The 15427-nt window shown below is 42.1% G+C and overlaps 1 protein-coding gene across 4 annotated transcripts in view; it reads right to left on the reverse strand.

The window, feature by feature from the left end:
* Positions 1-4548: 4548 nt before the first annotated feature.
* Positions 4549-15427, reverse strand: part of VEZT (vezatin, adherens junctions transmembrane protein) — an 88825-nt gene continuing 77946 nt past the window's right edge. For all 4 annotated transcript variants that reach the window (XM_077832095.1, XM_077832086.1, XM_077832104.1 and 1 more), the window contains exons 11-12: positions 14276-14483; positions 4549-7579 (exon numbers count right to left, since the gene is read on the reverse strand). In XM_077832095.1, coding sequence (XP_077688221.1) covers positions 7002-7579; positions 14276-14483 — 786 coding nt within the window. In that variant the 3' untranslated portion in view covers positions 4549-7001. The remainder of the gene's footprint in view (positions 7580-14275; positions 14484-15427) is intronic.

Here is a 15427-nt window from a genome sequence, read left to right on the forward strand (position 1 = left end):
AAATTCCCTCTCAATCCAAGGAGTAGTCCCTTCTCCAGGCCAACTACTGAGACAAACTGATAGGGCAATATGAGGATTCACACTGCTGTATCCCCTCTGTGGCCAAAGAGAGGATATTGGTTTCCAGGTCTAAAATGGAATAGTTTCACAAGCAATAAATCCACTTAAAACAAGTTACATGGAAAATAATATACATCATCTGTTAAGGATCCTAAAGGGAAATAACCGCTCAGCTGAATTGAGACAAGAAGCATTCTAACAGTGCTAACATTCAGTGTCTGTCTACACAAAATACTTGACCGACTAATACTAGGATATCACAGAATATGCTGTTTTACATCCACACTGCACAAACCAGATTAATTCTTTTCAGTAATTCAAAATTTTAATTATAAAATGCTCCATTAGTGAGTGAGCTAAAGTTAGAATGTCCTTCCACCACCTACGGTACTTGTTTCATGGGCCCTGGGATTACACTTCCTCATTTTTTGATTGTAGCACATATAACTTCCTTCCACCAGCTGTCGCCTTTCTAACTGCAGACTCAGTAGAGAGGCCAAGAACTTTAAGAGCCTTTTAGGACACTGTGAGGGGGAAGCTTGCCCTGCTGCTGCCCTGTAGATGGAGGCCCAGTCTACACTTAAAACTTAGATTGACATAACTACAGTGTTCAGGGGTGTAAAAAATCCATACACTGGACAGCATAGCTATGCTGACTTAACCCCTTGTGTAGATTCAGCTTGGTCGACAGAAGACCGATTCTGGTGACTTACTTACTGGTGCTTAGGGAGGTTCAGAAAAACCCTTTCCATTGCTGTAGTCTACATCTACACTATGGGGTTAGAGCAACATAGCTATGGTGAAAAACTACACCCCGAAATACACGATGAGAAGTAAATCCATACAATTTATTCAGAGCTGGGGTTCGCAGTTGCAGGGAAATTATCTGTAAATATGCAAATTAGACCATTAATTTGCATAAGAGGACACATGGAGCAGCACAAAACTTGACAGCTATGAGCTAGTTTAGATTTTATCATTTGCTAGTTTAGATGAGAGACTGTGGGGACAATCCTGATTACTGGCTTTCATCCCAAGGCATATAAAATTGTGCAATGACACACGGAAATCCATTCTTTTTTTAGGATCAGACATTAAGAGCAGCCCTTAATGTTCCGATGCCACTGCCCAGCCGCGACACTTCATTCTCTGGTAGATGCGACTTCTGATGAGGGATTTTAGGCACTGACTTCCACTCCCTCTCCCACCCTTTATTTATTTAGTAATCAGCTTGTTCTTAACAGGAAAAAGTGAAGGAAAGTATTGGTCACTTTCTGTTCAGAAATGTAAGACTGTTTGCAGTCCTCTGCCCCCAGCTGAGAGGGTCAGGACCCAGTCTTTAAATACTGAGATGTGGAGGGAAGAGGCCAACAAAAGCGACTCACTTATTTTGAGACTTGACACTAAAATTGCTGTTACTTCTAGACTATACCCAATGTTCACTGTTCTTCCATAAGTCAGAATTACTACGATATTTGTAAAAGCCAATATGTACTTCCAAAAAGCAGTGTAACTTGAGCTGCAGTACATCTTGATTTCTGTTTTGAATGACATACTTCCAGTATGGTCTCTATTTTATGTTTGTGTTTCAGTTTCCTAGAGGACAGCTTGCAGAGTTACTCTTGACATAAAAACCCATGCCACAATGGAATTCAGAACATGTTTCTAAACTTATTTACTGAGTCACTGACAGGTAGGGAAAATATCAGGTCATGTGATGAACACTTGCGCAAAACTGTTGTGGTATATTTTAAAATATGAAAATCTTGGTTGCATTTTTTTTTAGGGATCTGATTATTCTCTCCCAAATGTTTAAACGGATTTAGAGACATTTGTAAATAAGGGCAACATGGTAACTAGGGCCTCTATTATAATTAAGATAAGTTAAGTTGTCATGGAGGATATAAAACTCCTGCTGAGATTATTAAAAGTTAGTATAATGTGTCATTGAAATGGCTGTTTTTACCTTTTAGTGATGGAGTGGGAGAAAACTGATGGAGCATCAATCATCACACAGCCAATAAGACTTAGGAACTGGCAAATTATAGGGTCTGTGGACAGTCACTAAGGAAGATGTGAAGAAGGGAGTGTTTCTGGTCTCCGCATGGAGGGGTTGGGTCAGGATTGGGTCAGGATTCTAAGAAGGATCAAGGGCTTTGCTACACAGCAAGTTACTGCATAGCAAACCAGGATGTGCATCTAGAGTGCATCAGCTGCACTACTGCACAATGAAAGTCCCAGAGCGTGGCATGGCTTACAATGCTTTCAAGTAGTAATACAGCAAGCTCCAATGGGGGATTTTTACTGTGCTGTAGCAGTGTCCACTTATGACATTATTGCTCGGCAAGCTTCTGCACTGTACTGGCTTGCCAGGCAGTAAAACACTGTGTAGACAAGCCCCAAGTCCTGACCAGACAGCCTGCTTCCCCATCTTTGATACCCATATATTCACTGCTACTAAACTTGTAAGTTTAGTGTGTGTATAGTAACTGATCATTCACAATATGTTGTGGTAAAGGCTTGTTCATCAGAGACCAGATCCGGGGTCTTAAATGTTCAGCTGGTATTTAAATAAGTGCCATTTGCCATTCATAGAGTGTTTTAGGTCAGGTGGCAATTGCTGAAAATAAAACTAGGTTTTATTTTGATTCAACAACTTCTTGTTTTGCATAGTAACGAAAAACATTTATCAAATAAATCCTGTTGAATATAAATACTTTTTTCGCTCCACCAAGCCAAATATTTTCTTTCATTTCATCTCATCGCAGCAGCTAGACATATGGGACAGACAGACAACTAGTCCACATTACAATGGGAAAATAAAGTTCAGTAGTTCAAACGTTTGTTGACTTGCTTATTTGCAAAGAAATTAACAAAACTGTGATGCACTTCTGCTATTCACATCCATCCAAAAGGTCCAATGAAATCAATAAAGTGTTGGGTGTGCAAGGAGCACAGGCATAAGGTGCAGCTTGGAAACTCAATAAAACCAGTTAGTCTTGACCTAGTCCATCAGTATTTCTCCTTCTATGTGGATTAGTTGATTTCAAGTCTGCAGTGAGGAGTAGGAACGATTTATCAGGAGCTCAATTATCTTATTACTGTAACACCAACAGAGGGCTTGGCAACTGCTGATCTTGCTTCTTATTGATACAAAGATGTTCTAATCTACTTTTAAAGTTGTACATGGTTTATAATTCACCAAACCCACATGCGTTAGTGTATGGTTTTTCACTTTATTATGTTATGTAAAATAAAAAATGGTGTTCATCAACAATAAATATTTCTATCATCGATATCTGTCTATATTCAAGTGTTTACTTGCTACTATAGCTGTAAAACTTAAGGGCAGAAATTAGATGGGCTATCAGATTACAATCAAATATAGGAAAGTGAGTTTTGCCTTTAGGATTCCTTCTAGCTGGGTCTGGTTGAGAAGAAATACCTTGGACATTACTTAACCATACAGAACTGTGTGCACCTCCAAAACTTTATGAAGGCATTAATTTTAAATGGGATATGGAAAATGTAGCTGCTGTCAATTCTACTCACTGCAAAGAACACTGGCTACCAATATTCAATGTGGATGCCATGCTAAACACGATCAGATTTAAAAATTAAACAAAATCTAAAATGTAAGAACTTTGTTCTTATTAAGATCTCATTCTGCAGTTATCTATCAAAGAACACTTATCAGCTTTAGTTCTCCAATATGCACAATATGTTAACACAGTGCCTGGGTGCTAATGCAGACCACTGTAAAATTTATAAATTTGTAAAATGCAGCAAGAAATGTAGATGGCCAAAAATCTAATAAACTGCTCAAGAGGTTCTACAGCTTGAAAACAATGACTTTTCAACAGACATCATCATGAGGAAATTTGGACTATAAGAGTCTATTTATAGGTAGCTGGGAGCAAGTTATCAAATCAGAGGAAACCATTCTTTGGGTGCAGTGGGCTGTTAACCAGATTTTTCTTCAGGGAGGATATTAAATAAATAGCCATTAAAGTAGATTACCCACTAGTACAATTACATGTGGCATCTTAAATGGATGCAAATGTAAGAGTGTGTGTGTGGTTTTTTAAGAACACACTAGATAAGTTTGCCAATTTTATTTGCATTTAATAGTCAGTTGATTTACTCATATAAAATTTGTATTTCTTTGAATGATGATGAAAGCTAAGATTGCTCCATAGGTTCACTCTTTTCTCACACGTTTAATTCCAAGTGCTCAGCCAGAGTCTGTTCTTGGGTCTTTTGCCCCCCAGGTCTGCAGTAAACACTGCAGAAATTACTGGCTCAAACGAAAGATATGGGGTGTATTTTTGTAGCTAACAGAGCAACTGCAGCTCCCATTAACTTCAGCTGAACTTGCGAGAGTAGTGAAAATCAAGGCCCAGATAATTTTGTAAGGATTTATCACAATAGATTAGAGAGTGTTGTTGCAGCTGTGTTGGTCCCAGGATATGAGAGAGACAAGGTGGGTGAGGCATTATCTTTTATTGGACCGACGTCTGTTGGTGAGAGAGACAAGCTTTTGAGCGTACACAGAGAGCTCTGTGTAAGCTTGAAAACTTCTCTCTCTCTCTCCAGTCATTTAAAGGATATAGGATTCCATTATTTGGATTTAGGAAAAAGAGATAGCAATGTTGGGATACACAGAAGGTCATGAGATGCTCATGGATGAGCTGATGGAAAAAGTATCAGTGAAAAATAAAACCAGATAAAAGGAAGAATTAGCTTAAAAAACCTATCAGGGCACTTGGTGAACTTGAGAGTCTTAAGTCAAGGGCAAGGAAGACTTCTTTTCAAGTGGGAATGACAACGTTCCACACACTCCCAGTCTACCTAAACCAGTTCTAAAATTAAAAAGACAACTGCCTACCATAGAGAGAATTGCATCAACGGTTCCATTTTCTCAGTAGTCCCCTTTCAGGGCTGGGGTAGAACCGACTCCACTACCAAAAGGGATGCTTAGCTGCTCAGTACATCATGGTTGAGCAGAGGACTATATTTCCACAATGTATCCTAGGCATCATTCATTCTATAGCCTCCACCCACATACGGCTAAATAAGGGCACAGAATACACTATCACAGGCAAACAAAGCATTTAAAGACATTCCCGTCCCTTAATCAGAGTGCAAGGGAGCAAAAGAAACAGGGAGAAGACAGCAGAGGATACACTGTGTAAACTATGATCCTGAGCCACTTACTCCATCCGTTACATGTTAATATTTCCCCATTTAGGAGCTGTGAAACTGCACATATTTACACCCACAGTGTTTCCTCAAAATCAATACCAGGGGAGGAAGAAGGTTGCAGGGCAGGCTTGGTCTTGTTACAAAATGACCAAGGGGATGTTGTCTCAGGTGCAGGAGCATCCACTGAGCTCCCCCTTTGCTCCACATTCCCTCATGGCAACTAATACCCTCAGGAACTTTACTGCCATTAAGTCTCTGCTGATGGGTGCACCAAACCCCGCACCCAAGAAGTTGGCGGATGCAGAGAGGAGTTATCAGGAGTAATTACTGGCCTGATTTCTGAATTAAAATCCATCCATGTCCAAGAGATCCACAGTGTGTGTCTGCTCCCTCTCAACCTGAGCCATGGAGCCCTTACTCTGAGGATGGGCTTCCTTTGTGTCAGAGGGCAGGAGGCCAATGCCATGAAACCATTACTCTCCCCTTCTAAGTCACAGTTCACTGCTCTCTAAATCAGTGCTGCAGAGAGAAACAAATAGCCCCACACTATATGTTTAGACTCAAGTGTCAACTGGGTTACAAGATACAGCTTAATTTGAAAGGATGTAAGTGCATGTTCTCTGCTTGTCTCTTTTAGACAGACACGTTATAGCTGCGATACAGAGAAACATGAAAGAACATTAGGAAAAAGCAAGTTTAACATTCAAACAAAATTACTGTACATCATTTAAAAAAATACTCATTTAACTTAGCTTAAAAATTTACTCCAGCATTGAACCACAGCTCTACAAGAGAACAAATGTACACAATACTGTACTTTGTAACCCAGTGTAAATAACCTAAGTCACACCTATATTAAGGTTTCACTTACAAAGGGCCAACAAATCTTTAATAGGTGTTTTAATAAATGGTAAAAGAATTGGTATATATTGTTATGAAGTCCAACAGGCTACTTCTAGCCATCTATATACACCTACTGATGTGATTATAACCATCCATAAACACAGACTACTCATGTCTATAACTTGCTTATAACATGTATTAATTACTTATTAATCCTTTATACACTACTTATAAATGGAACCTTAATATGAAGAGTGACTAACTTCTTACTACTTTAGCCCAGTACTCCAGGACACATCAACTTTCACATTTTTATTTAAAATTCTGTATTTTAGTTTGGGAGGGTCTTTAACCAATGAAATTACAACTACGTAAGGTTGTTAACAAATATATAGCAGACACTAAAGGCAAAGCAAAGGAGGTGTGGAAGACCATATGACACAGTTTATGTTTTTCAAAAAGAATCACTTTCACTAGTGTTATAATTAACACTGCTACTATGACAACAATATCAGGAAATGACAGAATATGCTGAAATTCAAGACATCATTTTCTCTTCTTTTTAGGAAAAAAATCATATAATATAAATAAATAAACATAACTATTTAGGTAAGTTCCAAAACCCACCAGTGGTGTCATCAGAAGAAGACAAAGGACTACTCCTGGGGTCCAGCCTCTATCTCCTTAGCTTACCTGCATATAATCATCAATATATTGGGAAAGCCCTATTGAGAGCTTCATACATAGGGAACAGTAAGCATTACATTTAGGTCTCAATTTTTCCATCCAGCATTTTCATCTCTGAATCCGTGCCTGAGCTATTTCAATCACATCACCTGCCTTTTATGGAATTCAAGTAGGCAACACAATGTTTAACAAAGTTCAGGTAGGACTTAGAATCCTCTTTCACTTTTAAAGCCTCTGTCTTCATTCTCGTTCTCTTCCACATGGTTTTCATTCTCTTCTGTCTTATCCTTCTGCTCGTCATCGTCATCTCCAAAAGTCTGTTCTTGCATGGTAGTAAAAGTAAGTGATCTGGCGGCAACCTGTGCAGCCAGACCTGATGTGAAGTTGAAATCTGTTGATATATGAAGCTGAGCCAGCCTTTGCTTGATGGAGGATTGTAATGCGTCCCTCAAAGGGGGCTGTAAAACCTCCATTCCGTCCACACCAGTTGTCTCCACTTCATCTCCTTCACCCTGACACTGGTAACATGTTGTTTTTACAGCCACTGGAGAGCCACCTGCATCAGCAGCAATGTCTTTGTTTTCATCCTTCGTAGGATCTTCATATAAATATTCAGTACTGCTTTTCTCATTCACAGTGACATGGGCTTTTGGGCTAGAGTCTCTCTCTTCAGAATCATCGCTAGTTTGGCTACAGTCCTGCTTTCCTGCTTCTGCATTCAGAGGGGATTCCAAAGTATGTATGGGTTCCACTGATTCTACAGGAGACAAGGGCTTCACTGCAGCTTAAAAAGAACAAAAATATAATTATGACTAAAAAAGTGACCTTCCGTACCTAACTCAGCTACGTGTGTCTTAAGAGATGGACCTGAGAGTTAAAATAGGTAAAATAAAGATGTATTTTCTGAACAGGATGCTGAAAATGGAAGGTAATGGCTACTAGTTCGACATAGTCTTTAAAACTCATGAGACATACGTAAAAATCATCTCACATAGAGTGAATGTACTTTATGGAAATTACAAACAGAATCAGTTGCTGCGTCTCACACAAATTTGAACTGTCTTCCTTTAAACAACAGCTATCTAATCTAGTAAAGATAAGTGGAACACAATAAAAAAAATGTCTTGTAAGTAATAGCTGATTTTATACATCACAACATATAAATAAGATATGTATGCATACAGTAGGATCCGTTGTCCTCACAAATAAAGAGTGGTCTAATTTAGCCTCTCGATGTTAGTAGTAGCAGCGAGTCCCATTGCCAACAACGGGATGCTTGCCAGGAAGTCTCTCCTCCCAGTGTTAGGGGTTAGTACAACACAATTGCTTCTTGAAGAACAGACGTCTTTCTTTATAGTAAAACGATACAGTGTCCATTTCCAACAAACAGATCCCTAAACTGTAGTAGCTCCATTAGAATAGCAGCACGAACATACATAAGAGCAGCAACAGCAGGTTCCCATGTGGCATTCCCTTTCTAATTCCATTCTGACTTTACCCCTGTAAGCAGAGATGAAAATAACTCTGGAAAACACACCAAACTTTTTATGGGAAACAAGATTACTGTATTAAGTTTTTTCCATTGCATTATATTTTAGTAGTATTTGTTTTCACTAACTGAACATGGGAGTGTTTTTATGCTTGTCACATTAGTAATTATTTTCATTTAACACACTGAAAACTTATGCTTCAGGATTTACATTTGAAAAAACACACACACACATAGTACAGTGTAGCAGCAGTATACCAATTTGGCCTCACCTGTTAATTGTTCTTCTAATGGAGTGGCCCCTTCACCATTCTGAAGAGAATCACTCTGTATCTCTACCAACTTGCTTCCGGAGGCAAGAATATGCAAATTTCTCTATCCATACCAGACCTTTAAGAGCCAGTTTTGGTGCCTACATGCCCCAAAGAATACTTTCAAAGCTAGGTAACTATGGAGGGGCAAAAAGCCCAACTGGTAGAGGGCCAAATCCCAGGAACAGACCCAGGGCTGGATTAACTTTTTGTGGGCCCAGTGCCAAACATATTTGCGGGCCCCCATGGGGAACAATTGTAAAAGATAGGAGATCGACACAGAAGTCGATAGGAGATCGACACAGAACCCAGCTGCACAGCTTTTATTTACAAAATGTACAAGTTTAAGTTGCAGATGGAGGTGGCTGCCACTAGGGACCAGCACTGTCAGCCCTAGGGCTGAAAGAATGCACACCAGTGTACATCAAATAAATTAGAAAAGAAAAAAAATACAAAATAAAACACAGCTAACAAAAGCCAAAGCTGGCCAAAACACCAGCCACGTGCTGCTCCCACTAAAAGGGAACCTTGCCGCTATCTCACTCTTCACATTTCACATATGAACTACCAGGGTTTGAATTACATTTTTGTATGAAACTGGGGTGGATTTAAAACCGTTTAAAACATTTAAAAAATAAAAATATGAAAAACTCGGACATTTTATTTACAAGGTCATTATTCATACTTGCCCTGCTTGGCCTTCCCTGCAGGCAGAGAGGCACAGACACTCGGATCTGGACCAACTGTTCCCCCAAAAGACTGGGCCAACTCTCCAAATCGGGCCAGACCCACATCCCTCCCCACAATGACCCCTCCTTCCGGGACTGGACCAGACCAACATGCCACCCCAGACCAACATTCCTCCCCAGACCAAAACCCCCAAACTGAACGAGACCACCTTCCAGCCCAAACTGGATCAGACCCTCTATGAACCAACCCCTCTTGACCTGAACCTCCACACTGCCTACCAGAACAGGGCTTCTCCTGAACCTCTATTCCTGAAGCCGACCCCTTTCTACGATCCGCAGTTGGGCCACTCTCGGGCACTCCACTCCAGAGCCACCTCCTGCTGTCAATCCACCCCTGTTCTCTGAAGCAAACTGGGCCAGACCGCACCTGGCTGCAGCTTGGCCAGATGCAGCTTGGACCAAGGTTGCATCCACTCAACTCATCCCTGGCACCCAGGGTGTGCGTGACTCCACTCTCCTGAGGTCTGGCTGCTCCCTGATTGCCTCCTGCTCATCTGGTGCTGGAAGGGGCAGTGCAGTGGGGAGGGTCAGGGTGTGCGTCCGGGCTTAGTGCTGACTCCAGCAGTGGGGCTCCCTGGCTGCAGGGGGTGCTTGAGCTTTGCCCCTGGATCCCCCACAACTGATCCGGGGAAGGGACTGCAGTGCCCGCAAAGGGCAGAGAGGACGCAGGACAGAGAGTTGGGGGGAGGGGAGGCTGCCCCCCCCCCGACCCCGCGCCAGGGGCTGGGAAAGGGCAAAGCCACAGCAGCAACTCCAGAGGGAGGGGCTCAGAGCTGCGATCTGTGCCCCGCAGACACTGAGCAGAGTTCGATGGCCAAGGGAGCCAAGCCCCGGAGAGTGGAATGTATGCCCCGCAGAGCAGTGACCCCAGCCCCATGAGTCGGGGTGCGGCCACCTGAGGCTGCAGAGCTCTGGCATGGTCCCCTCGCCATGGCTCTGCTCTCGCTACTGCTGCTCCTGACTGCCCTGCTGCAGCCCCTGGATGGATCGGTCCCTTCGCCAAGCCCAGGGTGCAGCGCTGGGGGGTGGCTGCGGTGAGCCACCGGTAGGCGGCTCTATGCATCCCACGGGGCAGACTCCTGTCCCAGCCTGAGTGCCAGCCCCGGTGCCCGCTGGGCTCTCCCTATACACGTAAGAGGAGGGATGGCGCTCGATACCGCGGCACCATTGGCATCATTGTAAACCTGGTACTGGATAGACCAATTCTATTTTGCCTGTTTCTTGGTTATTTTCACAGAACACTCCTCCCCTAGTCCAGAAAGAATTGCTAGGAAGTAGCAAGCAGTAGAAGAACAGAGGTAGAGAGACAGGAAAAACCAGTCAAAGCAGTTGCAAACTATCCAGTAATTGACAGGCTAATTTTTTATTTCTGACAGAATCTAAACAAAAACAAACAGACACAGGCTACTGGAGAATTTATTTATGGAGGCTGCACCACCAATTCTCTGATACTTGGTGAAGAAAAAGTGACTCACATCGTAGCTTTACAGACCTCTTCAGGAGAGGCTGTGTTCTTTCGGCGCATGTTAGTGCTAAGGGAGCGCAAACAAACTCCAGGAGAATTTTTAAAAACTCAATGTTTCAATGGGGGGAGGGATAGCTCAGTGGTTTGAGCATTGGCCTGCTAAACCCAGGGTTGTGAGTTCAGTCCTTGAGGGGGCCATTTAGGGATCTGGGGCAAAAATTGGGGATTGGCCCTGCTTTGAGCAGGGGGTTGGACTAGATGACCTCCTGAGGTCCCTTCCAACCCTGATATTCTATGATTCTATGAATGTTGGGTTCTTTGTTAGCTGCCTTGAGCAATCGGGAGACTGTAACTTTAGATTCTTTTTGACCATATTTTGTAGTAACTACAGGTCATCAAGGAGACTGTTTAGAAGATGGACTGTCCTGTCAAGTAGGATTTGAGAGCTCTGACTACGCCAATGATAGGGCAGAAGGAAGGAATAAAACAGTCTTCAGATTGATGTGCAAGGGAGAATACACTTGAGGTAAAATTTCAGGGGCTGTCTAAAACCCAAACCTATATGGAAATACCTGAAAAAATGGTTCCTCGCAAGAACATTCTCTTACTTTCCCGACCCTTCTCCCAGAAGAAACTGCCACGAGGAATGGGACTTTGATAGAAAGGAAGCAGTGGAAAACTTTTCTAAGTGGCTTAAAGGAGGCCTCAGTGAGGACAAAGGTACACGCTGAAATTCCATTTAACTAGCTGGTACTTGAGTCCTGAGACTGGTCTAAGACTTTTGATTACCTGAGAAAGCAAGAGATGTGAGGATGAACTGCCAAGGTGTCTTCATAGTTAATTACTGGTAGGTCTCTGAGGGCTAAAACTTATATGTGTAAGGAAATGTACTAAGGCCCATACCATAGCTATCTAGGAGAAGCTGTAGCATGGATTCAAGGAAGACTTGAAGATGATGCAAGTTTTTGGCCTCCCAGCATCAAAAAAATATTCCCTACATTTTTGAATAGGCCCAGACACTTGAAGGCATCCTACATTGAAAAAACAGCTCTATCATGCAAGAGAACAGATGAAGGACTGCAACATCAATCCGTCAGTCTCCAGTTGACTTCTGACAAAGCACCAATCCCTGCCATAGAAGTTCCTTAGAAAATGGGAGACTAGCAATGATAATTATCTTCACTCCCCAGATTTTTCTGGCTATTGCTGTGAGAAGGTGAGAATGGCAGGAATCCATCCATTGCACTGACCACATGAATGAAAACATTCCTGCCCCCAAGCCAGAGAATCTCTGTTCCTGGAACAACAGGGAAGAACTGCTACAGGAACAGGCCCACCCAAGAGAGGTCCCAGGCTGAAAGTATGTTGTTGAAGATTACAGGATTCAGCTGCCGTTGCCCAGGTGAGAGTTGTTCTGTTGTGCCAGTCTCTTGATATTTCCAGTTTACCTCGGATGCAGGCCCAGATGGTCTGATGAACCTTCCTTCATCACTTTGGAAGAGATGCACAGAACCTCAGTCCCAAGTGCTCCATAGAGATTAATGTATGCAGCAGATGTCCAACTGCCACATTTTATTTCCATTGCTGGATTAGAAATGAAGGGAAGAAGCTGATGAATGACTTGGCCCATTGCTCTTAGTTCAAGGAGGGACATACTCATGCTGGACTCCCTCCTGGACTCCCGAGCAAAGCCCGAGAAGGCCTGGTGTCTATGTGAGTGCCCCATCCATGCAGGCTGGCATCTGCTGGTGTTCTATTCAAAAGCGTATCCAACACAGGCTTCCCTTTATTTTACAACAGCCATTAGCCCTGAGACCTCTGGACTTGGGCTGGGAGCCTGATCAGCTCAGACCAACTTCATCCTTGTTTTTTTCAAACTAAGAGGAAGAAGGCCTGAGAGGGTCACATACAGTGGATAGTCCACTGCACTGTGCCTGCCAAGGAGAGCGTAAGACACCGTAGGTGCAGAGCAAGGATGAGTGTAGAAAAGAATCATGTGACATCACATGAGGCGTAGATGAAGGATAGCGAGGAAAACTTGCTCTTGAGAAGTGTCTGAAGTGTTTTGGTGCCTTTGCTTTTGGACTTGACTTGAATTGTAGCTTGATGGACCTGGGAGACGGAGTGAGAGATGCAATCACACATGTGGCTTTGAAGGCAGGAACAGAGGCCTCATAATTGCATCTGATGTATTACTGAGCACTTGTCCACAGGATCTTTGAAGGAGGCAATGCACAGGTCCTTCCTTTTCTGGCTAGTTTGGAGAGTGAGCCTTTCATCTGGGATATACAGCCAAACATGACGGTTGGATTTCTTGATGTCATACAGTTTAAGGTAGGTGTTGGACTGCTTCTGTGCTAGACAGGATCACTTGAAAGTGACTGTCTTCACACACTGGGAATTCCAGATCCTTAGACTTGTTTGGCTTGCAGAAATCCTTTTTAGGGACATCTGTCTCCTCATTAGATCATCCAGAGTAGATGACTGTCAACAAATCTGGCCAAGTCCATGATGTGAAAATGTCTTCCACTTGTCTGAAGCACTGCAGGCAAGGACAAGGGTATTTCACCTTCCTCTGAAGTAGAGCACCTAGATTTTGTAGATTTGTGCTTTTTGCACTTTTTTTTAGTACTTTTCCTTAGCCTTCTTTTAAGGGAAGGGAAAGGGGGAGAATTGAGAGAGAAGACCAGAGAAGGAAAAAAGGCAGAAGAAAACAGAAATATTCACAATAAAAATAGAGAGAAACTGCACTAAGCTGCTAGTTTTACTGCTAGAATCAGGCATATGGTATGCCAAAACTGGCTCTTTAAAAGCCATGCACTGTTGCCTGGAAAGAAAAATTTGCATATACCTGCCTCCAGAAACAAGTGAGTAGAGTTGCCAGCAGTCCGCTCCCGACTGTCAGAGGGCCGCTCCAGGAGAATCCTTTTTCTACTTACAAATTAGATTGTTGGCTTTTAAAAAATATTTTCTGTCTGTCTTTCTTGGAATAGATACCAAAATCTAGCCTGTCACTTCACTCTATGTCTCTCTGTAATTCTGGGATAAAATTGAAAAAGTATTTCTTCTAAACCTGAAAATGTACTATCATTTACAAAGATTCTAAACAATTTGCTGCCTGGTTGAAGAGCAGATTTGGTGGACAGCAATGAAAAAGCATACAGCAATTCCCTGTACGCTGTGCTTAATTCTCTCTGCTCCAAGAGACAAATTCTTAGCATCATGAAGTTCGTGGCCAAACTCCCTTTCCTTGTTTTTTTTTTTAATTGGAAAGTAAAATGATGCTAACAAGTCATATGAACAGATGGAGCAACAAATTAGGGCCACACAGATCTATCAAAGGCACTACTACAGTTGAATGCAGTATGTATTCTAGCAATACTATGTCAAAAGTTGATTGTAACCAGACACACACCCTTACTTAGAGTCAAATTAATTAAAAAAAAAAAAAAAAGACAGTACTTACCATGATCACTAAATAACAGCTGCTTCCATTTCTGTCTCTCTGCCTCAGAAGCTCTAAATCCCAACACAGATTTCAGTTCTTGTAACACTCTCTTGGATTCCTCTCTCTCACGTTTTTGTCTCTCTCTCTCTTCCTGGGAAAAGCAATAAAAATCCTCCCTTTTGTACTCATTGTCTGTATCTGTATCTTCAACATATGCTTCCAATTCCTACGGAAAAAGAATAAACTGCTCTTTTGATCTGCATAGTCCTCAAGGGTCAAGCTGTTTGAGGTACTGCAGAATTTCAGCACTTCAGCAGGAGGATTGGGTCCCAAGTCCATAGTCACCCACGTGATTCGCATGGCAGGAGTTTGGGGGCCTGACTCTGCTCTCAGTTACACTAATATAAAACTGGAGTAAGGACATTGATAAAGTCAAGATAATTGAAGTCCGCAGAGTCACTTCAGATTTACTCTGGCGCAAACAACCAATACAAAAAGGAGATTTTGACTTGGGGATGGGGATCACTTTTCCCATAATTCCTATTGGATATGTTGACTATCATTGTTTTTTTACTCTCCCCTCCTGCAGTTCATTCAGGGGTGGGTATCGCATTCATTTTATCAGTGGTAACTGTTCAACCAGGTAACTTCAGAAAGGGCAGAATCAACACGTTGAACACAGAGAAGTTTGAAGTGGTGATGAGGGGGCGGGGAAGGGGGCTCATCTTCTCTCAAATTGTGCCCATCAATTAATTCTTGAGTTGAGGCCGACTTTTCTTTCCAGTTACTTTAGCCTTCAAAAGAGTGCCCTTAAACTGAGAGAGAAAACAACGCACCGAATTGTTTATATTAAAGCATATTTTAAGTGTTCAGAAATGCAAAGCCTATGGAAACCATATAGGATTAGTTAGGTTAATGCAAGAAAGAATCAATTTAATATATTGCCTTTTAACCAATGTATACCTTCATCCACATTTTTTTTTAGAGATGTCTTTATCTGGTTCCAAGGTAGCATATGCAGGAACTGGATTCAAAATTAATTTCAAAGCTCCTTGTTCCTGGGTGGGGAACACCGCCATGTGGTACACATAGGTACTATATACCCTGTCTGCAGTAGAGTAGTTCATAAGTCTGTTAACGAAAGGGCATTGGCTAGCTGCATTACATACC

This window comes from Eretmochelys imbricata, chromosome 1 (genome assembly GCF_965152235.1).
Source record: "Eretmochelys imbricata isolate rEreImb1 chromosome 1, rEreImb1.hap1, whole genome shotgun sequence".
Lineage (NCBI taxonomy): Eukaryota > Metazoa > Chordata > Testudines > Cheloniidae > Eretmochelys > Eretmochelys imbricata.